The 26,043-nt window shown below is 36.4% G+C and overlaps 1 protein-coding gene across 1 annotated transcript; it reads right to left on the bottom strand.

Moving 5' to 3' along the window:
- Positions 1-1,816: 1,816 nt before the first annotated feature.
- LOC149829672 (actin-interacting protein 1-2-like) lies at positions 1,817-25,300 on the bottom strand. Its single transcript, XM_090015235.1, has 6 exons — positions 25,296-25,300; positions 24,037-24,198; positions 19,794-19,977; positions 7,732-8,154; positions 5,236-5,643; positions 1,817-2,074 (listed from the first exon to the last, which is right to left on the bottom strand). The coding sequence occupies exons 1-6, from the start codon at positions 25,298-25,300 to the stop codon at positions 1,817-1,819; spliced, it is 1,440 nt and encodes a 479-aa protein (XP_089871361.1).
- Between the last annotated feature and the right edge of the window lie 743 nt (positions 25,301-26,043).

The raw sequence follows: 26,043 nt of genomic DNA, 5'->3' as shown, positions 1-26,043 counted from the left end.
ACATCTTCTAGGGTCATGGTGATCTCAAAAGAATCAAACTGGAATGTGTTCATCTTATGATTTCACTTATTGACCGGGTGGGTCATAGTGTTCCAACACGAGAAAGCCACTGAAGTGCATATTTCATAATTGATCATTCTGATATTCACTCAGATGTCCATATTACGACAGAACTGCAGGCCACTGACACCGCCCTTTGAGCTTTTCACCTGGCGCTCTACTTATCTTCTGACCTCTGTGTAGCACAAAATAACATATTATTTGTACCAAATCAAAATTACTCTCATTTGTACTTTTACATGTCGCTATACACAGTAATTCCTATATATAATAATCGTTGCACACTCGCTATCACTGTAATCATATACACAATAATCAATATCAAAGTAATCGCTATACGTACTAATCGCTATACATAGGTCACAATAATCACTATACATAGTAATCGCTATCACAGTAATCACTGTACATAATAATACCTATCACAATAAATCATTACGTAATCGTTATATGTTACATATAAACAGATTCAGATATCCTTCAAATTTGGATATTTATCAGATTTGATAGCAAAATCAGAATCGAATTATACTCGAATAGTTTTAGCTTATCAAATGCAACTGAACAATCAAATTTGGTCGGATATAGGATCAAAAATATGATTCACTGAGTGGCAGTTGTGCCAGAGAATGATGTTAAGGCACTTTATGCATTTGAGAAAGGAGGTGAGACGGCCTTTGTATTTGCATTGAAAACTGGATTTAGCAACTACCACCTCATAAAATGGTAGATGCCAAATCCAGAAATGGACTGCTGCCACTTTGTCAAATGCATAAACTCCCTCCAACTACCAGTTCCCATATGGAGACTTATTTCACATTCTTAAGATCGAAATATCATCAAGAGGGCATTTATTGCATCCCCACCCAAGGGAAGCCACTTCTTGAAGGGACGCATGAGAAAAAGTTCTTTCCCATGGGGGGAAGGTGTGAACCAGTGTTGTCGATATTGGCCTGAATGTCGATGCACCAGAAAATATTGACCTGAATTGGCTATTTTTTAATAAAATGTAAAAAATAGATTAAAATTAATTTTTTTTATTATTTTAATGGCTTTAACATGTGTCACGTTCTGATTGACACAATATTTTTTAATTATTTTTTGGCCAATTCAGAATAATTCACTTGAGAATGGATATTGGAGGATTCACCTGAATCATTGGGCCAAACGATACAAGTCCGATTCCGATACAGACAACAGTGGTGTGAACCCATTTTGACAGGAAAGATGCTTGTTTGCCTTTATTATGTAAACACCACCACATGTTTTCCATGGAGATGTTTGTTTCACCTCCCTTAGTAAAAGTTCTCTTTCCTACGAAAGAATGTCTCTTTCATCCCCCCCCCGAAAAGAAAGCAATATCCATGCTTGAACAAAGAAGAGAGTGCGAATAGGCCAAGGGATTAAGCTTTCTATTATTTCATCACAATTCCAGCAATGAACATTGCATACACAAATATGATCATGGAAAATATTTAGGTGTATGCATGGCTGATCAGACCGACAAAAGGAGAAGGAAAAAAAAAACACCCAATATAACCCAAAAAAGGCAAAAAACTCACATCAGCAAAATCATATCAAAACACGAGCCATTCTGCTATGTTCTTCTAGTCTTCAATCAAAGACAAACTGGAAAGGGTTTTCCTACAAACAAAACAGAGAATTCTTTTGACGAAGACTGCACAGAGCAAGAAATGTAAGGCCACACAACTTGCTTCCAAAACCAAATCAACCATCAATTGCAATTACGATCCCGTTACTGCTGCACTAATCTCCACACACGAATGCATGCATCTTCACCAGAGCTTACAACAGTGCAATCATCATTGAAAACTAATCCATAAACACCTCCCAAGTGAGCACCCTTTATGGTTATACGACTTGAAGCTGGCTTATCAACTTCATATATAATTATGCTTGTGTCTAGAGATCCCGTAGCAACCATTGTGCTATCAGGAGACCAAGCCACACAATTTATACGAGCAGTATGGTACAACATGTTCTTAAGCTTAACCTGCAGAAGATAGTCAACTGGTTAGTGAGACAAATGTTCAGGAAGTTAAAAATCAAACCTTGGTAATTAACATTACATTTCTAAAAAGGATTAATGCGGAAGGGAAAGGAAGAAAGAGAGATGGACTGTGCAAATGGGAACCAAAAAGTTAGAAGTATGAACAACTTAAATATAGTGACAAAATCTATCAAAAATAAAGAAAAAAAAAACATGGATGAAGCATGACAGCCTTCCACTACTTTAATGTGTGTAAAAAGAATTTAGGAAACAAAAAGAAAATTAAAAAACCATATAGGATTTACATTGTGCCTGATAAATTAAACCATGGCATTTTGCTATGTCACATGGGTGCGGGTGCGGGTGCGGGTGCGACACGGGTGCGGCACAATTTCAAAAATTTTGGACACGGGGACTCGGCTATATATATATATAATTCTAGTAAACAATTAAAATTAAGTAGCCAAAACTATGACCTTAATTTTTTCGAAAGTTTCAATTTGGCATTCCCATTTCTTTATGGTAGTTCTTAAGCTAGCTTTTCTAATACTTGTGAAACCAGTATTTTTTTAAACTGGAAAAGCATTTATTTAGCTATCTCAAATGGTTGGGTTACCTTTTATCGTGTTTTATACATATTTTTACATAAGTTGTGACTTGTGAAACAGTCACACAGACTGTGCACACAGTCTGTGCAATGCAGTCTGTGACTGTGCAGACTGTGCACAGTCACACAGACTGTGCACAGTCACACAGACTGTGTGCAATGACTGTGCAGTTGCAGTTGCACAGTCTGTGACTGTGCAACTGCATGCATTGCACAGTCTGGTTATATATTAAAAAAAAGATATATAAAAATTGTTTTTTTTTGTTTTTTGTCTTAAAAATGGACATTTTTGGACTCGGTCAAAGTTGACCGAGTCCAAAATGTGGACGGACGCGGCCTGGACTCGTTGACCGAGTCTGACTCGGCGTTGACCGAGTCCGGGCCGAGTCCGAAGCCGCACCCGTGTCGGGGCGTGTCGACTCGGGTGCGGCACCTCCCTAGCCGAGTCTGTGTGACATAGGCATTTTGTAGTCTAGGAAAACAAGGGTAATTATAATACCGCACACAAGGCCGTAAATGCTTAAGAATTTTCAAGGTTTTTGGATCTAGAATGCCATTGACATACAATAGAATGAATGTCTACTACATTTTTCATAACAGGGATATTACGCCGAATCAATTCATTCTAGGTCTTGATTGCTTTGTCACCTTCTCATGAAAATCCAGAACATGCAATTAATAGCAAAGTACACCATTATTATCAAAACTAGTATTTGTCTTATGCACCACAATTTGCTTTGTAATCCCATTGTTGCTTAAAGCTAAACTTATGGTCCCCAATAGTAATATTCCTGCTTATTGCTGATCTCCAATCTTTACTGAGCTCCTCCTTTTCCCAGTTCCTTCAACTTGCTTCATGTCAAATTTTTTGTGTTCTGTAATTTCAAACAGCTTGTAACATGCCCATTCTATCCCTGACAATGCTCATCTTTCTGTTTAATTAACTCTTAAGGACAAGATGTAAGGATACGTGGCATTTCTTCAATATGTGTTTTTATTTTTGCTTTACGTAACATGCATTAGTATTGTATCATTGTCATCAATGACTCGTGTAATTGATTTGTAGTACCAGTTGGAGTCACACTATCTCAACCGGGCCATATTCAGGCAAACCTAGCTTGACTAATAAAAAAAAATTAACTCAATCCTAGTGAGGATTAATCTATTATGAGAGATCATCCCATGTGATTAATGAGTTGGGACATCAACCTGTTGTAGTTAGAATATTCATTTTCTCTTTCCTATTTCATTGAGTCAAATTGAAATGACAAAAATTGACACAGAATTAGAGCAGCCATGACGAAGTGATCTATTAATCTCATCTTCATGCTTTTTCCTCTAATCTTCTAACCTCTTTCTTCTCTATGGATTTAATATTTTTCAGAAGATTTCTTTGTTTTGAATGTTAAATTTTAAAACACTTACTGGAATCATAGGCAGATCTGACTGTTAGCTTTGAACAAATCTGGAATCTAACTTGTTTTTTGGTCCCATAGGCTTGGGTGAAGGGGATAAATGGATTGGTACGTGGAAATGGTAGCTCTATCTCAGCTGGTGGTGTGGTTGGCTGGAACCAAATAATCAAATCTTCAAGGAAGTACGACCTTGCAAAGGGGGGTGATTGAATTGGTAATTAAGTTTATGGTTCAAATCAAGCTTGCAAAGGGGTCAAGCTGAGGTTCCAGACAGACTTATGGTCCAGGGATGTAACTCTTGCTGAAAGATATCCACCGTTTTTTCACATAAACAGAGATAACAGCATACTTGTAAGTGAATGTTGGAAAGGAAGAGCTAGTTAGTTCACTGAATTCAGAAGGAATTTCAAGGAGCAAGAGGTAGAAGATTGGTTTTGGTTATGGCTATTGGATTTTTAGGCCCATGGAAAATTTCTGACAGCGAGAATTCCTTATATGGAAATGTGACGGATGTGTTATGTTCTCTATAGCTTCATTTAGCCATGCTTTTGGCTGTAAAGATGTAGACCACTTTCCAAATGACACCGTCCAGGGTTTCCATCCCTCTCCTACAGCCAAGATATTTGTGTGGCTCTTAGCACTTGATAAGGTTAATAACCAGTGCAAATTGAAAGACAAAAGTTTCCAGCTTGCAAGTACTTGCTACTTCTGTTTCGATGAGAACGAAACAATTGAGCATTTGTTTTGGTTTTATCCAGCATTTCAGTGGTTGTTCAAACAAGCTTTGGATTGTGCCAATAAAATGGCCAGATGGGGATTTAGCTTGGATTGGTCGGAATAGGACTGGTGGTTAAGAATCTTAATTTGATCTATTCTGTAAGCTTGTTGAAATATTTCTTATCCCCTGGCTTAAATTATTTCTCTTAGACAAAAAAAAAGGATTTACATGGTTTGCAAAGTGTTATAATGTGCATCTCCCTCGCATACTGTCTGTAGACTCTGTACATACACCAATTCTTGTTTTCTTTTTGTTATGTGTGTGTGCTTGTGTTCAAGGATTGATACACACACACACACACACACACACACACACACATATATATATATATATATATAGAGAGAGAGAGAGAGAGAGATGGTACCTCTCGAGTGACATGGTCCCATACAACAGCTTCTCGATTGAGATCACCAGAAATAAACATAGAGGCATCTGGGGAGAAACGAATGATGTTAATAGCACCACGATGCTTCTCAAGGACTGACTCTTCAGTGAGAGTGTCCCCATTGACAGAATAGACGTGGAGTTTCCCATCTTGGCCACCAACAATGGCCTCACTTCCATCAGGTGAAATTGCAGATGCCGTCACAGCAAACCCAAGATTCAGAGTTGACAACACTTTGGATCCACGAAGCATGATTACTCCTGAATCAGTTGAAAGCAATGCCAGCTCGGGCTTATCAAGTGCAATATTTAAGTCCTTTGGTTGTGCACCAATATCAATTTGTTCTTCATCACCACACTGATCAGCATGCAGCGGAATTCTCCTTACCTGTAAAATTTTGGGAAAAGGATCATCTCTTGTAGCAAAAGCAAGTTGAACATATTGTACATAGCTACAGTTGTTGTACAGTCAGCAAAATATAAGCCCCACAGCAGGATATCATCAATTGGAATTTGGCAGGTAGATTAAGAAATTGTTCCTTATTAAAGGAATATGCTATTCATCAGACTTGGTGAGCAATACTACCGTGTATTGAACTTTTATAATTGGCTGGAAAGCTTTCCAGACAAGAATATATGGACTATCCCTGATATTTACTATCCGAACATCAAAGAAGAGGACCAAATATTTGGAGAACACCTGATAAAATCATCAAATTGGACTAGGACAATATAACTTAAAAACGAGGAGAAAATCTCCAACCGAATAGCCTTTGGAAATCTTTCACATGTTATTGCCATTAGACATACTAGCGAGCACAGACATGCTCCCAGTCTATGCCACAGGGACTCACCAAAGAGGCCTCTGCACCCACGTCGACGCGACGCGGGTGTGGCACCCAATTCGGTCAACCCGCACCCAAGGTTATCATTGTCCAAAATGGACTTGGTTAACTTTGTCCATTAAAAAAAGGGACAGGGCTCGATAATGGGTAAGGGTACCTCGAGCACCCCCCTCCCCCCCCAATTAAAAAAATAAGGGGGTACCTCGAGAAGGGGTAAAGAGGGATGGGGCTTGAGAATGGGGTACCACGAGAAAGGGTAAAGGGGTGGTGTTAAAATATATATATATATATATATATATATATATACCCTCTTGTGTGACAATCAAAGTGCTATCAACATGTGATTCAATCCTATCTACCACAGTCGTGCCAAACATATTGAAATTGATCAACATTTTGTAAGACAAAAGGTTGAAGAGAAGGAAATTGAACCAGAATACGTGCGGACTGCTGATCAAGTTGTTGACTTGTTTACAAAAGGACTTATCAAGGACAGATTTTGGATGTTCATGGTCCAAAACCATGTACAACTGGAGGGGGGGTGAAAAGATACTGTCATTTAGTATAAGGTCTGGAACTCAGAATCCAGACCCAATTCCTTTCATTTTAAACACATGCTCATTAATGTTTTATTAATGGCATGCTGTAATTTTATCATAACATGTAATGGGTATTTTCATACCCTAGCTATTGTATTTGTGTGTATTTAATCAGAGAAGCAAAAATGAATACCCTGATTAGGGATTTTTGCTGCAGCCACGTTCTCTCTCCCCATGTTGTGTTGTTGCTTGTAGATGAAGAAAGGAACCCATGATTTCTATCAAGGCGGGTTGACCCGTTTATTAAACGGGTTAGTTTAAGCCCAACCTAAACCCGCCTAAAAGGCGGGTTGGCGGGTCGGGTTGGGAGGTCGTGTCAGGTTTTGCCACCCCTAATCTCAATATTTGTCATATTTTATGACAAAATCTTTGCAGTTTGTAGTTCTACTTTTAAAGGCAGTGACATTTTTTATTGATAAAAATATAATTTACAATCAAGCTCCTTTACCACCAGAGAAAATTATTAACACTATCACAGTTCACTATACATGGAGTTCACAAAACTATACTAGTCATCAATAACTTCACTTTTCATATTCTTTATATATTTTATATTTTTCACTCCATTGTTCTCTAAAATGCCAAAATTACTTCTGTAATATCACATAAGGGCATTTTATGAAGCACATTCTTGTGCCATTTCTATATTGAGGGATCTAACATTTCTCCATCAACGCAAGATTTCATTTTCTTGTTATTCAATTGCAATGAACATCTAGTCAGTCTTTTCCCTCAAGACATGTTTTATTTAGAACACAAGATCTTGTTGGCTTACTATGCCTGACTCAACATTGAGTAGTAATTTTAGCTAGTGTGTAAATTGCCTACCCCATCAAGGTGCAAGATTGAATTGAAATATATTCATTTCAGTGATCATATTGGATAATAGAAAGACACATCATCATGTTCTCCAGCCTAGTTGCAATCATAAGTCATCAAGAAAATCAGCTTCAAAAAGATGGTGCAAGCACACAAACCACAAGATATAAAAATAAAGGCAACTACTACATGTACATGAAGAAATGGTGCTACCTTGTTATCAAAGGCAAATGTGGTGAGCTCTCCTTCCACCACTGCAAAACATTTAATTTGAGAGTTCTCCCTTCTCTGTAACCTTCCTGCACATCCAACTCCTTGCATCCATCGGACAATCACCCCATCATAACTGCTAGATAGAATAATATTCTGGCTGCCTTCAGAGGTGACTGCCAAACCAGTGACGCTCTTCATGTGCCCAGAAAATGATACTGGCATCTTTTCTAGGTCATTGGCTGAATATATACTAATAGTGCCACCAAGGGAAACAGTGACAAGATGATTATTCTGCCACAGGCAACCAACTAGCATTCCATCCAGTCCAGAATCAGATGAAGTAAGTGTCTTCTTCACCTTACCGTTTCCATTTTCATCAATCTCCCACACTTTTGCACTTTTATTTGCAGACACTGTTAGCACCTGAAACAGCAGGATAAGCTTTCGCAGTAAGATATGAGAGTTGGCTACTAGAGAAATAAATATATAAAACAAATAATGAATAGGTATCTTTCTGTTGAGTCACACCAAAAGAAAAAATCATAATCAGCAAGTGCATTCTCTTTGAAGACCTAAAAATAAGAAAAAACAATGTATCAAATATTGCATTAACACTTTCCTTTAATACACCTGTAAAATTGCAACAGGCAATTCAGTCAAAACCAGAAATCCAGCAGTAGCCGATGTGATTCGAAGCTAACAAGGAAAATGAAGGGCTTTTCACCATCTCTATTTCTCATAGTGACATAATCACTTCAACAGATTAAGTTTGCAAACTAAAGGCTATTAAGATACAGCATACAATGCAAACTACTTGTCTTAGATGTTCAAATGATATAACCCAAATATTGTTAAGATATATATATATACATATATATATATACTTGTATATATATTATGTACTTTAAAGTTAAGTCAACTGTGGTTGACTTAGACTAGTTGTTGGACTGCTGGTCCAACGGCTAGAAATCTAGCCATTGGACTAGGTCCAACAGCTAGTCAAACTAATGTGGACTCCCTTTTTCTCTCCTTTAATCTCTTTTCTTCCTCCGTTTCTCTATAAATATGGGTGCCTTTGTAAGGTAAGAGAGTGATGGGTAGTTTTAAGCTTCTTGTGTGTTTTTTAGTGTATTGTAATGATGATTAAAATGTATTTTTCTTTGTATTTTTAATGTTCTTTATTAATGAAGTTATTCATTCACATTCTATTGTGTTTTATTTTAGTTATTACGTTTTTATCCAAATGCATTGTGTTTTTATTCTTGGAGTTCATTATAGAGTGCATTGAGGTCCATGCCATTTTGTGACATGGTATCAGAGCAAGGCATCATGGTCTTGAAAAAGATTCGTATTAATGAATAGCATGGATTCGAGGATTTTGCATTCCGGTATGTATCTTTAGCTTTTCTATCTTCATATGTATGGTAGGTGTTTTGAAAGGGTTATATTAAAAATGAATGTCTTCTTTTGAAATTAGAATATGTAGAAATTGTTAGAAGTCAAGCACCTTCGACCAAATCTTCATCCACAGCAGAAGAGAAAGGGATTTGCAAGAAGGAGAGGCGGCAATGACTGACATGATTCTCAATGAGAGGTTGTGCCCTATATTCAATGTTATATATATGATACAAGTTGGATTGGGTCTGTCAACCCAGACCCGATAATACCAACCATGTAAATACAATACAAAAGAATCATTTTGGGTCTAGAACTAGACCTGTACACTACATTCTCAATACCCTCCTTCAAGTTGTGCATGGTTTTGCAACATGGACAACTTGTTCTTCAAGAACCAAAAACGCATATTGGTACGGCCCTTAGTGAACAAATCTGCCACTTGGTCAGCCGTAGGAACATAAGTAGGTGCAACTTCTCTATCTTCAATCTTTTGCCGAATGAAGTATTGATCAATCTCTATATGCTTTGTGCGACTATGGTGAATAGGATTAAAAGCAATTTGTATGACACCTTGATTATCGTGCAAGAGAGTGGTGGGTAGCATAGATTCTCCAACTTCAGTCAAAAGATGTCTCAGCCATGTGGCCTTTATTGTAGGAGCCACCATAGATCGATACTCAGCTTCAATACTAGATCGTGCAAATGCACGTTGTTTCTTGTTACTCTACGCCATCAAGTTCCCATCAAGAAAAGCACAATATCCAGAAACCGACTGCCTGTCATCTGGAACTCCAGCCCAATCTGCATTTGTGTATACATCCAGTCGATGTTGCTCCCCTTTAGTCTTGGATTGATGATAAACTAGACCATCTCCAAGAGTTCCTTTTAAATATTGAAGGATTCTCTTGACAACATTCATATGCTTTGTTCGTGGGTCATGCATGAATTGTGAAACTTGATTCACTGCATACACAATGTCTGGTCTAGTGAAGGTGAGATATTGGAACATACCCACAAGACTCCGATATTTCTTGGAATCTTCATATGCTTCCCCATCCCGGGATCCGAGTTTATGATTAAGGACACTAGGGGTGGATAGCGGTTTATAATCCTTCATGCCTGCCTTATCCAACAAATCCAAAGTATATTTGTGTTGGGTTAGTGAAGTGTTTCATCCTGTCGATCCACCTCAACCCCTAAGAAATAACGCAAAACCCCCAAATCTTTCATCTTAAACTGTCGACTCAATAAGATCTTGGTAGCTTCTATGTGTTCATCGGAGTTCCCAGTAATAATAATATCATCCACATATATAAGAATTAAGGTGCGTGCCTGACAATCTCGAAAAATAAAAAGCGAATGATCAAGATGAGATCGAACCCATGTCTCTGAACTTCAATAGAGAAACTATCAAACCATGAGCGGGAGGCCTGCTTTAGCCCATAGATGGCTCTTCGTAGCTTGCAAACATGTGTGTTGGGGCTATGTTTGGTATAACTAGAGGGTTGCTCCATATACACCTCTTCCTTGAGAGTGCCATGCAAAAAATACATTTTTGACATCAAGTTGACTTAGAGTCCATCCATACTGAACTGACAAGGACAGAACTAATCGAATAGTTTCCATCTTGATCACAGAACTAAATGTTTCGGCATAATCTTGCCCGTATTCTTGAGTGAACCCTTTCGCTACTAGCCTCACCTTATAGCGTTCAATGGATTCATCGAGTTTATACTTGATTTTATAGACCTATTTAGATCCTACAACATTCTTGTTCGATGGTCTAGGAACAATCTCCCAAGGCCCACACTCATGTAAAGCTTTCATTTCCTCATTCATGACCTCAACCCATTTGATTGACGTAGATGCTTGTGAGAAACTGATAGGTTCATCATGCTTTTCAATCTGGGAGATGAACAGTTGTAAGTCTGTAGAGAAGTTGTCATAACTTACCCATCTTTCAATAGGATGGTGAATCCTCTCAAGCCTCCTGGGTTGCACAATAGGTCGTTGAACTTTGTCTTTGTTTCACTGCACATAGGTAATCCCTTAAAACTTTGTAACATCTGAAATGACAGGCATAGTAATATCTTGTGTGTTTGTCGACATTTCCTTTTCTGGGTGTACAACTGTACTATTTTGTTCTGCAGATAGTGTATGACATGAGGGTACGTCATGCATCACCATTTGATCAAGCACCTCAGCAACAAGCCATGGCTGATAACTTTTAGCATCCTTACAGTGTCCCTCTGTAGTTCCTGAATCATCAGTATGAGTCTCGTCAAACACGACATTCCATGAAACTCTGATGCGACTGGTAGTGGAGTCATAGCAGTGATATCCTCTATATTGATCAACATATCCAACAAACCTACACCTGCATGCCTTTTTCTGAAACTTATCACGTTAAGAACTGTCAATATGAACATAGCATATGCAGCCAAACACTCGCAACTCATTATAGTCAGGATGAACCCCAAATAGTGTAAATAGCGTAAAATAAGGGGATTGATCTGCTAACAATTTCATTGGCAGTCGATTTATGACATAGACAGCTGAATGAAAAACTTTCATCCACAAGTTTAAAGGAATGTGAGTGTTATGCAACATACTCAGCGCACTCTCTACAATGTGCCAGTATTTTCTTTCAGCCGCACCATTTTGTTGTGGTGTGTGTGGAGAAGATATTCGACGACCTATTCCATTATCTTAGAGAAATTCAGTAAATTCCTTTGATAAGTACTCTCATCCACCGTCACAATGAAAATATTGAATTTTAGTTGAAAATTGATTACAAACTAAAGCACAGAATGAGCAAAAAAGCTTGAAAACTTCAGATTTATATTTGATAAAATAAATACAGGTGTATCTAGAGTAACTATCAATGAAAGTAATGTAATAATGATTGCCCAATAAAGAAGACTGCGGGGCATGTCTCCAGACATCAGAATAGACAATTTCAAAAAGCACAAAATCTCTTTGATTTATTGAATGAAATGGAAGAACATGACTTTTACATAATTGACAACGGAAACAAAGAAGAAAATCAGCCTCGACATTCAAACTAGACTGCGGAACAAGTCCACTAGACACAAGCTTCTCAATAAATGAATGATTACAATGACTAAGACGACGATGCCAAATCTCTGGCTTATTACATTGAGATAGACTAAAACAAACTTTTAATGACACTGGACGAACTGGTTGTGAATTTATTGATGCATCATGAACTAGAAGAGACTCCTTGAAGACATACATGTTTCCCTGTCGTTCTCCTTCAACGAGTGTCTTCTTCGTGAGAAGATCCTTGACACATACAGAAAGAGTAAATTCGACAAAAGAATTAGTATCATCGACAAGTTTAGAAACAGAAACAATGTTTTTAACAATACTAGGAGAATGGTAAACATCAGATAAAGGTAATGAGGAATTGGGGAGTAGAAGGAAAATATTTCCAACATGAGAGATAGGATGAAGAACACCATCTCCGGTTTTAATAAATCTTACCAATATCACATGTCACATGTGCAGCAGCCCGGAGTTAATGTACCAAGTCTCCTACTCAGTTTGCTTAAAGCTCAATTCTGAAAGAGCGAAAATCAAAAGATTCTTCACATTTTTCTTTTCATCTCCTTTACGGTCGTCTTCTGCTTGTCCCCTAGTAGAAGGCCCAGCACCATTAAACTTGCCTTTGTTTTGCGGATTATGCCAGCAATTTGCTTTAATGTGCTCCATTTTATTACACTGAAAACATGTCGGGATGTTTATAGGGTTCCCTGGATACAAGTTAGGTGACATGTAGGGTATGGGAAAAAGCCCATGGCCTCCTTGATTACCTCTTCTATGTCCACGCCCGCCTCAAAAGCCCCCACGTCCTCGCCCTAATACTACTCATGTGACAAGTACCTCATGGTTGTTGGAATTCAGGGTCATCTTCTCGCCCCTAATGGTAACTTCATATTGTAGTAGCTTAGTCCGTAGATCTTCAAAACTGGACAATGAAGGGAGGCATAGAAGAGAGGTGACTAACATGTGGTAGTCAGAACCCAGACCATTCAGTGCCTGTTGAACCTTTTCTTTGTTAAGAATTACGCAACCCACCATGGCTAGTTGATATGTAATACTCTTGATTTTGTTCATGTATTATGTCACTGATAAACTCTATTTCTTCAAAAGCTGAAATTCTCTCTTTAAATGCAAAATCCTAGCTTATGAAATCTGTGAATAAGTCTGCGCCAATATTTGCCACAACTCTCTGGCTAAACATTCATCTAGGATGGCCACTAATATCTCATGGGAAAGCATAGAGGTAATGTAAGCCACAACTGCCTGATCTTTTCTTCTTCATGTTACAAATTTTGAATTATGAATCAATTTGTTGGAAACCTCCCCTTTATCATCTCGCTCTTCTTGCAGGACGAATTCTAGTGGTGCATGGATCGTTCCATCAAGATATCCAGAGAGATCCAGACTCTTTATAAAAGGAAAACTTTGTCGCTTCCAGGTCAAGTAGTTATATGAGTTGTCCAAGGAAACTGGAAGGGAGAATCCATGTGAAAGGACAACAAAAGAACACTCTGACCAGCAGTTTGATTTACCAGCAATGTAAATCTGTTTTTTTTTTCTTTTTGCTACGAAAATAATATTGCAGGGAAACAAATAATCAGTAGAACACGACAAATTAATGATCTGAATTTTTTTTTTGTATGGACCGAAACTTTGATTTGGTTTTGGAGAATAAGATTTGACTTGAAAGACAAAAGAGAGATCTAAGTTTAAATGAAAACACAAATCTGATCTGATACGATCAGATTTGATTTAACGCTGCTGAAGGGAAGAATCAATATGCCATGGCCAGATCTAATTTAGTCTGGCTTGGAACGAAAACACTAGATCTGGAACGATCCGATCCAGCATCAAAGAGGAAAAAAAATAATCAAGATTTAAGAAAACAGATCTGGTTTGACGTGACCAGACTGTTTGACGTGAACAGATTCAGTTTTAAGAGATCGAAAACTTAGAGAGGAAGAAAGATGTTTAAAAATTTTAAGAGAGAGATTTTTAACCCAATATGATAAGATCAATTTTCAGGACAGAAGGAGAATAGAATCTGATCTGATAAGATCAGATCTTGGATCAAAGAAAGGAAGAAGAGAACTCGACCTAGTATTTACTTCTCAGCCTGCTCTGATACCATGTTAGAAGTCACGCACCTTCGACCAGATCTTCATCCACAGCAGAAGAGAAAGGGATTTGCAAGAAGGAGAGGCAGCAATGACTGGCACGATTCTCAATGAGAGGTTGTGCCCTATATTCAATGTAATATATATGATACAAGTTGGATCGGGTCTGTCAACCCAGACCCGATAACACCAACCATGTAAATACAATACAAAAGAATCATTTTGGGTCTAGAACCAGACCCGTACCCTACATTCTCAATAGAAATTATTGTCTTTTAATATATTTTTTAGATTATGGATATGTATATTGAAAAAATTATATTTTGCAAAAATATGTGGTTTCTTAAAATCTTATGTGTTTCATGTTTTGCAAAATATTAATTTTTTACATTTTTTTTTGTGTCTCTTAATGTATGTATTTACATAGATTATCTTTGGGATTTTTAATATATAGTGATATTTCTTTGGTGATTCTAACTATGTGACCATGCATGATTTTAATTATGTAGCCTTTGTGATTATTATTGGATGGCATAAGCATGATTTGTCATCATGAACTCGAATGCATATTTTAATTTCTCTATTATGCATTATATTTTTTAGTGGGTTCTTGTGTATGCTTCTTGAGCATTTTATGAATAAAACTTATATTTTTTAAAAGACTCTTGTATGATTGTTGCTTAGCCCTTAGTAGTTTTATGTGCTTTTTGGTAGCTTAGTGACTTGAGTGTTTGTGCACTTTTGTAACCCTTAGTGGTTTCTTTCTTGTGCATTGATACTTCATTGCATGTTTCTTAAAGATTTTATATTTGTTACATTGTGATAAAATTCTTTGTATGATATATATGAGTTCATGGTTGTTGATAGTTATATAGCTCTTTGTGAATCTCTATATGTTTGTCATCAATTGTCTAATAGTAGACTAATGATTTAGATCTAGCTTCTTAGAAGCTTTTCTTTAATAAAATCATATACTTTTGTCTTTTTATTGAGATTTATTGGATCTTTTGTATATGATGTGCCTTAGTGCACTTGTTTCTTGATTGGTGGATTCATGATTCCATTATCTTTTGAAAGATACTCTAACATCATAATTTCATCACACCTATGTAGATTATTTATATTGGGCATGATTCTTGTCCATTATTTGCTTGTCAAAGTTTGTAAAATTTGTCATGAGACATCTTGTGTTGGAAGTGATTGCATCAATTGACATATTGTTGTGCATATGATTGAACTATATTCATTCTAAGTCTTCATCTACCTTTATTGGATTTGATTTAAAACTTTGTTTTTTCAAATCGGTACTTTTATATATGAACTCACTTATTTGAAAATCAATTTCCGTGAGTATTTTTTGCCTTCTTTTGGCATTGTTTTTTGTCCATCATAGATTTTTCTAGGATGCGCCATTTATTTTTGGCCTTGTTGTTGGGTCAGAGTTAGCCGTTGAGGTGAGTTATGTGTGCACCTCATGTCATCTTACTAGTCTAGATTCCCAAAGGTTATGAGTGATGTGTTGTCACTTGTCTTGGGTTTGATTGGTATCTACATCCATGTTGCTTTTGTTGAACAAGAGATGCTTGTTGGGGTGAGTTGTGTGCACCTTGGTTTTCTTATCAGTATAGATTGTCGCCTTATAGTTTGGCTCTAATTGACGGTTGTTTGATCTCTAGTTCTATGAGTGTGTTATATCACTCATTTGTTTATTTGGACAATGTTATTATGAATACTTATAATTATGTTTATCTGTGATGGTTATCTATTTTGAAAATATGGTGTTTGAAAGATTGTTAAAATTGATACATTTATCCTTCTTGATGACATTAGTTTGTTTTTATTACAAGCTCTCTTACTTTGTGTCTTCTCCTATTATGTCTCTTATTTAAAAGATATTTTTGTGGTGAGTTATATGCACCCATTGGTTATTCACATTTTGTGTGTTTGTATTATACTCTTATTTTAGTAGCTGATGCACTTGAATATTGAGGTTTGTCTCTTATTTAAGTGTCATTTTACGTAGACAAGAAAGATTTGTTTGCAATGAGTTAGGTGCACCCATTGGTTATTCATACTTTTTGTGTGTTTGTATTATGCTCTTTTTCTAGTAGCTGAAACATTGAGGTTTGTCTCTTATTTAAGTGTTATTTTATATAGATGAGATGTTCACACTTTTTGTGTGTTTGTTAAGCTCATAAGTGGCATTGTCATTGATCTCTTGTTCTAGCAGCTATTACACTTGAATTTTGAGGTTTGAAGGTCAAGCGAGGTAAATTGCTTATGGTGGTCGAACTATTGTGAAGGTTTGCAAAATATCATTTCTTGATATTTGTGGGATTTTCAAATCTCTCCACAAAATTTCTAAAAAAGATTCACTCATTTACCCTTGTCTGGGAAATGGTTATTGAAAATTCTTCATGCATTTTGCATTGAATATGTTTTAATTGCATGCTTAAAGATATTTTAAATGTGTTCCATGATTAGTTATCTTGGGTGATTTACATCATGATATGCCTTGGTTGCATAGGATGCAATATTTTGAGTGTATTTATAGATATTGTTTCTATTGTTGAGATTTAAATTGTTATTAATATTTGTCATTATTACAAAATATCTCTTGTTATGATTTGTACGTGGGATTTTGAACTTCCCCATTATTTCTGTTGTACATTTAATATGGCTACTTGTTTTGAAAAACCCTGCTTTATGAATATTTTTTATGTGGGTTAAACTCTTTTGTGAGTTATTTATTCATGGTATTGATGTTGTTTGAAAATTCATATTTCATGCATTAATGTGCTTTTCGAGATAGATGTGTGTATTGACTTTCAATAATGCATGTTTTCATGAATGTTTAAAGTGATGAATGATTTATACGTTTATCTTTGAGATATTTTATGCATGCATCTCTTCTTTTGATAATATGCAATTGTGTTCTCTTATAAATCAAGAACTATGATTTCGTAAAATTATCTATTGAGGTGAGACTCTCAATGAATATTGTGTATAAAAATTTAATGACTTTCAAAATTGATGTTGAAAAATTTTCTTACTATTAAAAGATTTTGAAAATTATTAAAATGTCTTATTAAATATGTATTGTATTTTTGGCGTGTTTGGTCATTTATATATATATATATATATATATATATATATATATAGAGAGAGAGAGAGAGAGAGAGAGAGAGAGAGACAAAGAGATGGGTGTGTACGAAATGAAATATGCGAATGAAATGTGCTAAATGGGTTTTTCTGCTCTTTTGGTGTGGGTTTTTTTTTTGCAGTTCTGACCCCATAAATGTGTTGGGCATGGTCAATTTACGAGGAATCCACACTTGGATCATGTGTTTTCGATGAAAAAAATGATATTTGGAGCCTAAAAATTAACAAAGATTTTGGAATGGTGATTTTTTAAACGTTATAAAAATCCGCTCATGTGTCAGAATCGAACACTTAAAGAGTTGAACCCTATAAAATCAAGTACATAGATCACATTTGTACGATTAGAATTTAAAAATAAAACAAAAAAACCCTGAAAAACTCATTTAGCATGTTTCATCTAGCATATTTTATTTAGCACATACCCATTACTCTCTCTCTCTCTCTCTCTCTCTCTCTCTATATATATATATATATATATATATATAGTTATTTTTAATTGGATTGCTCCTTTTGCACTCTTTAAAATATTGGCATTATTGATGATTCTAGAGAACTTTCAAGCATATCAAGGAAGATCTAGAAGCTCCTTCAAGAATTTGTATTATAGAAGAACATGTCGATATCTTGTGTAATGGGATTCCTTTTGTAATTGCAAACTTATAGTGAGTCAATGTAAGTTTGAGCGGGGGCGTTAACATATATCATGGTTGCCAGTCGAGGAAGCAGGAGCAGGAAGCGTGGCACTTTCAAAATTTTAGGAAGCGAGAAACGTGAGACTACTTAAAAGTGAATCAAGAATCATCTTGGAAGCGACCTAGGAAGCGAACCGGAAGCAACCTACGAAGCGAGGGGGAAGCGAAAAAATAAAAATAAAAAAAAATGAAAAAAGGGAGGAAGCGCAGGAGAAGCGCGGGGTAAGCAACGGGAAAGCACGCTTCTCAAAAAAAATGGCGCTTCCCAACGCGTTTCGGAAGCACAACATTTCGTGCTTCCACTAGGCTAGGTGCTTTCGGTAACTCTGATATATATACTTTAAAGTTAAGTCAACTTTGGTTGACTTGGACTAGTTGTTTGACTTATGGTCCAATGGTTAGTGTGGTCTCCCTTTTTCTCTCCTTTAATCTCTCTCTTCTTCCTTCTTTTCTCTATAAATATGGGTGGGTGGGTGCCTTTGTAAGGTGAGGGAGTGATGAGTAGTTTTAGGCAGAGTTACTGGAAGCACCTAGCCTAGTGGGGAAGCATGTTTCGGAAGCGTAAAAGGTCGCACTTCCAAAACGCACTGAGAAGCGCCAATTTTTTTGAAAAGCGCATTTCCCATTTATGGGAAGCGCGTTTCTCTTTTATGGGAAACATGCTTCCCATTTATAGGAAACACACTTCCCATTTATGGGAAGCACGCTTCTCCTTCGCTTTCCCTGCATTTCCTCTCTTTTTTTGTATTTTTATTTTTATTTTATTTTTCGCTTCCCCCTCGCTTCCTAGGTCGCTTCCAGATTCGCTTCTGGTTCGCTTTCGAGACGATTCTTGATTCGCTTTTAAGTCGTCCCATGCTTCCCGCTTCCTAAAATTTTGAAAGTGCCACGCTTCCCGCTTCCACTTCACATATCGCTTCCCGCTTCCTCGACTAGCAACCATGGTTTTAGGCTTCTTGTGTGTTTTTTAGTGTATTGTAATGAGGATTAAAATGTATTTTTTTTTGTATTTTTACTGTTCTTTATTAATGAAGTTATTTACTCACATTCTATTGTGTTTCATTTTAGTTCTTATGTTTTTGTTCAAATGCATTATGTTTTGACCCTCGGAGTCCATTATGGACGGTATTGGGATCCGTGCCATTTTGTGACAAATATAACCTCAACCAGGTTTATCCAACTACACAGAAAATATGAAAGAATTTTCTATCAATACCAAAGTAAAGCAGACTAAAGCACACAATGAAACTTTGGATTAACACTTCCACTCACACCTGTAATACAGACAAGTACAGCCCCATCAGAACCAGTATGGTGCTGGAGACCATTAGAATATAGGTAAACCAGATTGTATAAAACTTTCATTCAACAGATAAATGAATGTGCTTCTTCGATCAACCAAAAAACAAAAAAGTAGAAGAAAAACTCTCCATTAGTCAGGCATTTGATTATATGAGTAACATTTAAATTTAATTGTGTTCCAATTAAAATGTTCATATTATCAATCTAAGAATCTGAAAAAGGAAAAAGTAGATATCATTCAATGTAGATATTTGCATACTAAGTCCACCACTGGAAGTATAATTATTAATCAATAATGAAAATAGCATAGGAATATCATAAATACCTCTTTACTGTCAGGACTCCAACTAACAGCATAGATGCTACCATTGTGACCTTCAGCAGATAGCTCCCCAATCTTTTCTCCTGTCCTCCCATCATATAGTATACCTTTCTTATCTGAACTTACACTGATAAACTTGCTTCCATCAGGAGAAAACCTTACACAATTGACAAAGTTGGAATGTTCCCTGCACTTCAAACAATAATGTTTCCTTTACATACTACCTCTGTTCGGTAAGACACAATCAAGAACATCTTCCTCAGCACATTATATTTTATTATGGCCACAAGCCTACATTGCTACAATGCCATGAATGAGTTTTTTATCATTGACATAAAATTAAAATAATGACTACATTTCTCCTACAAGAAATTTTGAAAAAAAAAAAGAAAAAATACCAAGCACTCGATGTTAATTAATATGAACCCTAGAACATTTTTCCAGAAGTTTTGCATTGGACTCTGCAAATCAAGGACACGACTGTTGCTCCAAAATAAAGAGTATGCTTCAACAATTAATGGGGAAAGGCATCTTGTAAACAATGTAGCCAAATCACACCAATGCACAATATTTGATGGGCCAAACAAGCAATGCAAGGAAACTTGAATAAATGTTATGTTTCTGCGTTCTATCTTGAACCAAGAGGCTACCATGAATTAAAATCTTAGAAGGATGAAGACATCTAACACTCAATCCAATTGCATCGATCAGAAGATGGCAGGTTTAGTGGATACTTAAGGGAAGTTTTCCACTTTTTCACTTTTTCTGTTTTGGTTAGCCTAACTGGAGTGCAGACCAGTGAATTAATGAGGTAACAAAAATAAAGGGTTCATATACATCATGATGACCACTTTAGAGGTTTATCCCAGGGTTACCGGAAGTACCATAGGACATGGGGAAGCATGCTTCTCCGAAGCATATTTCGGAGGCGCGAAACGTGGCGCTTCCAAAATGTATCTTTTTTTCCTTTTTTTGTTTTTTCCTTTTTTCGCTTCCCCCTCACTTCCCGCTTCCACTACCCGAATCGCTTCCCCAACTGGCAACTCCGGTTTATCCTTTGAAGTACAATATGTTATAAGGAAGCATTACATGAGAGTCAAAATTGATTGGCTAGTGAAGTCCTTTTTTGTATTCAAGACCCAATAGGTCAAAAGATATAGTTATGAAGGGCATTTTTGTAAACTGACTTAAATTACCTTTATAAGGGTCAATATGAGAGGGATAGGGCACGATTCCAGCCCCTATTCTCTTTCTCCCTTGTCTTTTCTCACTTCCTCTCTTTTCCTATATCTTCTTCTTCCTCCTCACTCACTCATTTCTCTCACCTTGTTTCACAGTTCGCACACACCACATATTCTTTCACACATCAAAGGAACATAATCATGTTACCATCAATCTGAAGATGGTATCAGACCAGATGAAGATATGAAGGGAAATTTTGAAGCATACATCAACCACAAAATGACAAGGGGATTCATGACCTGCCACATGGGAGCTCCAATCAGTTTTGGTTGCATTCATGCAGATAATATTTCAGAAGATTTTGGTTAGGGAGCTCCAAAATCCAAAATTCAGTTTTTAAACATTATAACAAAAAGTATTCTTAGGTATTTCCAAAAAATCTATGTAGTATAAACCTCCTTCTTTACAGCCTTCTCCAATCAGCTTCCCTGAGAGACGATCCCGCACTCATAAACCAATAGAAGAGAAAGAAACATTATACCAAAGGTCACATAATTAAGAGACAAATAAAAGATTTAGGCTTACCTTGGGAATATATCTAATTTTTTGAATAAAAAATCTCTTTAAAATATTTTCAAAATTTCTTATTCCCTTTATCTCAAGAGATATTCTATCAACAATAAAAAACATTTGACTCGCTTGAGTTATGACATCCAGATAAAATATCACAATTTAGTGTCATATGAAATGAGGCACATGAGCCAAGAAGCCAAAGAGACTTACTGGGATCAAAGATGCCAACAGAAGAGACCGTAGCTTCTGTTGGTGAAGCTCCTTTGAATAGAGGTTGAAGAGCTTCTACAATTTGAGTCAAGGACATGCTCTCAATAGTTGATTCTTGTGTAGCTTTGAATTCACTTGACTCTTGAGCAACGGAGGCTACCTTCTTCTCATAGGGTATCTTTAGTTTAGGACAATATATCTTGACATACCCCGGTTCACGACAATAATAGCAAATAATTTATTTTTTTTTCAAACTCATTGTCTTGCTTTCCATAGCTATCATTGTTTGGTCTCTTATAATGTGATAGTTATAATGTAGTAGTTGGTAAGCATGGACATGGTTTCTCAGCCTAGACACGGCTATGACCGAATTATCATCATCTTTAAATGTCTTTTTTTTAGTCTATTTTCTTTCATACTTAGCTCTTCAATAGAGAGAACTTCTCCTTTATGAAGAAAAGCCGATTTAGTAGACTCAAACTCCGGTCTTAGACCATTGATGAATTGATAGAAATGTTTCACATCAATTTGTCTTTGACGGAGTTCTATGTCTTTGGGATAATGTCATTGTGACTCAAGAAGAGCAAACTCATTCCAAAGGTCGAACAACTTACTAAAATATTCTCTAATACATTTTTCTCCTTGAATCATAGTGTGTACCTTGTCTTACAAGTTGCAAATGTGGGTAATATCTTTAAGACTATGTCACAGGGACTCTTCAACTAGGTGCCGCACTCACATCGCACCCTCACCCGATGCGATCAACCTGACCCTGGGTGCAGTCAATGCACCCAGGGTCATTTATGTCCAACTTTTTGCCGCATCCCCGCACCCAAGTTTTTTTAAAGTGTCGCACCCCTGCCCCTGCACCTGCACCCATGTGACATAGATTTAAGAGAATACATTTTCTTAAGATAGTCTCATGCAAATATTTATTTGCATGTTCAAATTTAGCTAGACTCAAGCACTTCTTGATATCAAGACTACTAATGACCCAAGACATAATCTTGGCATGCCCCATTCTCCATTCTTTCCATTTTTTCTCATATGTGGCCATAGCCATAAAGATTCAAATAGAGATACATGTTTAAATTACTTTGAATAGAAAGCTAATCTAGTTTGATCTAATTTCAAATCTAACAAATATGTTAATCAAATCCTCAAACTGTATGAATCCATATGTATATATGAAACTTAAACCTTTATGAATGTGCAATTAGATTTTCTAGAGAAGCGTCATTTGTTAGTAGCCTTTTCCCTTATCGGTTAACTTACTCTTTTATCATTTATATATCCATAACCTATGTTAACTGTTAAGAAAAAGAAAGTTTGCCAAGCCCCTCATGTTCTTGTCATATTTTCTGCTTTTTGCCATTTTTATAACCTTCCAGCCTTAAACACAGAGGGAGAGAGACCTAAATTAGTAAGTGTTCCTGATGTGCTCAGACTAGATTCATAACTATATCGCTCTCATGAAGGGGGCTTGGCAGTTATAATGTATTTTGAAGCAATATTATCAAGATATGAACTGTGATCTGGAAACCAGCAGGGCCCATCCTCTAGGACAGAAAAGCTCTCTAGTTATGGCTTGAAAAATCTGTTTAGATTTTTGGTAGAAAAAGTGGTAGTCCTGTCCCTACAAGAACAAAGATCAATTATATTAAAACATTTACCTAGACGGTGCAGTTAATTTAAACCTGTGTTGGCCATTTTAGGAATAATAGTTTAAATGTTATCTTCAATACCCTGATATATTCCCCTTGGATGTTATTAGTTAATTCTCTTACTAGTTTTAAACAGACTACACATCAGATAAAGGGCAGGTATACATCTCCCTCACTAGAGCACATAATTCCTTACAATTTGGAGAAAATATTATTTACATCATGTGCATTGCTTTTGGAAAATGTCATTCAAGCATGAAGATACTAGGAACACTTATTTATACCATGATTTTATATTCCATTGCAAGTTAAACGTTATAGTAATGTTTCAAGCCAGAGTGCACTCCTAAAGTTTGAGAATGGTCATTATTTACTTAAAAGCTAACACATCATATACTGAATAGCTATTAGAATTTCATTTGCTTCGACAGGCTAACATGTCACGCTTCAGTTCCTGCATTGGATCCTCATACCTTTACCAAAAAAGAAAGACAATGTACCAAAGGATTCTTCATACAAAACAATTATGTTAAAACAGCTGAACCTTTAGCAAATTTGCACTATCCTTGACCTAATATAGTATAAATCAATCTCTTAAAACCATAAACAAGACTAACCTTTGTGACAGTTTGAACCTAAATGGTGGTCCCTCATAGAAATTCACCAAGTAATCTTCTCCACATGTAACAATACGAAAAGGTCTTGTAGGCTTGAATGCACAACTTAAGACACGTCTTGAATGACCGTCAAACTCACCAACAGTTGATCCGGAATCCCACCTACAAACAAAAACAAAAAATACAACAAAGAGAAGGAGATCACCATGACAAAGATGGATTAAACTATAAATTGTGCAAAGCACAAAATACAACCGAAACAAATTTAAATGTAAAATATCAAGGCAATCTCAATCAAACTTCACATATGGTAAATAATGCTAGAAAAAAAAAAGATATTATCTCTATCATAAACAGAATGTCAATGATAGAAAGACAAAAAAATCACCCTTTCCTTACTCTTTGAGGTATCAAAAGAAAATGGAATTAGCAACATTATGCATGCTTGCTTTGTCATTTTTTAATTGTGTGCAAATGATTCAATTATAAATAATAAAAAAACTACATGTGACGTGCACTAAATGGAATTAGCAACATTAAACTGTTTAAGAGAAAAAAGTTTGTTCGGTTCTGAGTGCCAAACGTGTAAGCCTGTTAGGTTATTAGTGGACAGGGTCACACGCATTTACTTTTTTTTTCCCTTTTTTTCGACAGTACCATTGGGATTCGAACTTACAACCAACACAAGTGACGTGCACTAACTGCTCTTGCCAGATAAGCGGATCTCCCGTTGGTATCTATTTTTTTTCTATTATATTTTTTTATAATCCAAAGAAGAATAAAAAATCATCACCGACGGCAGATTGTCGGTCCCTCATATTTTGCTTGCACTCTGAGACTAGGCCATGGGTTAGATTTAGAAGGTGCATTCATTTATGTGAATCCATTGGCATTCATAAACGATAGGACGAACTCGGTCTGGATTCAAGTGGGTCTGGCGTCCTACTCTGTCCTTGAGGGACCTTTTACCAGACTGGCTTTTGAGAAAGCTACGATTCCGAGTCGACCAGACGTTTGCTGCATGGATTGTCAAAGTTGGGCCGCATTTAAAAAATGTGACGCCTCTTTTTCTAGTCTTTTGGCTACGATGAAACAAACATTTAGCGGCGTTTTCTTGTCAAGGAATAGGGTTCTGCGGCACTTCTTTAGTGGATTCCTCTGCGGCGGAAACTAAATGGGACCCACATGAGAACAGTTTTTCGAGAAAAATGAGAGTTAAGTGTGTAAAATGACACACCCGTCGAGGCATTTTTCCATACGCCATGTTTGTTTTGGCATTGTAAGTTCTGCAAAAACGCACGCCCATCAATGCATTTTTTGCGAAAAAACTTGAATTTTCCATGACACACAAACACCCCCTTAAACATCACAGTTAAAATTGTCATGTTGGCATCGGTGAGTCTCAGTTTTTTTTTTGTTACCTTTTCTTTCTTATTTTTAATAAGCAAGATGGGGTTAGGCCGACTCCACCCGTTACACTACATACCATTGGGTTTTGAACTTGCAACGTTCCATCACATGGTGACTTGCACTAACAGCTCCTACCAAACAAGCAGAGCCCCCGTTGGTTACCTTTTATTAATCCTTTCATACTTCTCTCAATTAAATTGAACTGGCAAGAGCTTTTAAAAATCGATGCCTATTTTTGTATGATAGATCATTCCCATCCATGAAAATGGAACAAACAGGTCTTTGAAATATAAAAAACATTATTTTTTGACAAAATATTATTATGTAATATATACAAATTGGGGTCTCAGGTTCATGGCGTTATCCCTCAACTTGCTCATCAAACAGCAAAAAAAAATAAAAAGAAAAAGACAATTCTCCCTCAATCAACACAGCTTATTTGTCTCTTCTGGTTCATTTTTTATGTTTGTAAATGTAGCTATGAGAAACTCAAAGTTAACCAAGCAATGGGTCAAGTCAAGCTAGATGATGGGTTCAGGGCTAGTCAAACTCTTCCTATTTATTTCTTGTCCTAAGTAAGATTATGTTAAGACGTTG

This window comes from Nuphar pumila, chromosome 8 (genome assembly GCF_984573655.1).
Source record: "Nuphar pumila chromosome 8, dmNupPumi1.hap1.1, whole genome shotgun sequence".
Lineage (NCBI taxonomy): Eukaryota > Viridiplantae > Streptophyta > Magnoliopsida > Nymphaeales > Nymphaeaceae > Nuphar > Nuphar pumila.
The sequence above is the reverse complement of the archived record's forward strand: the minus strand, read 5'-3'. Positions and strand labels throughout refer to the sequence as shown.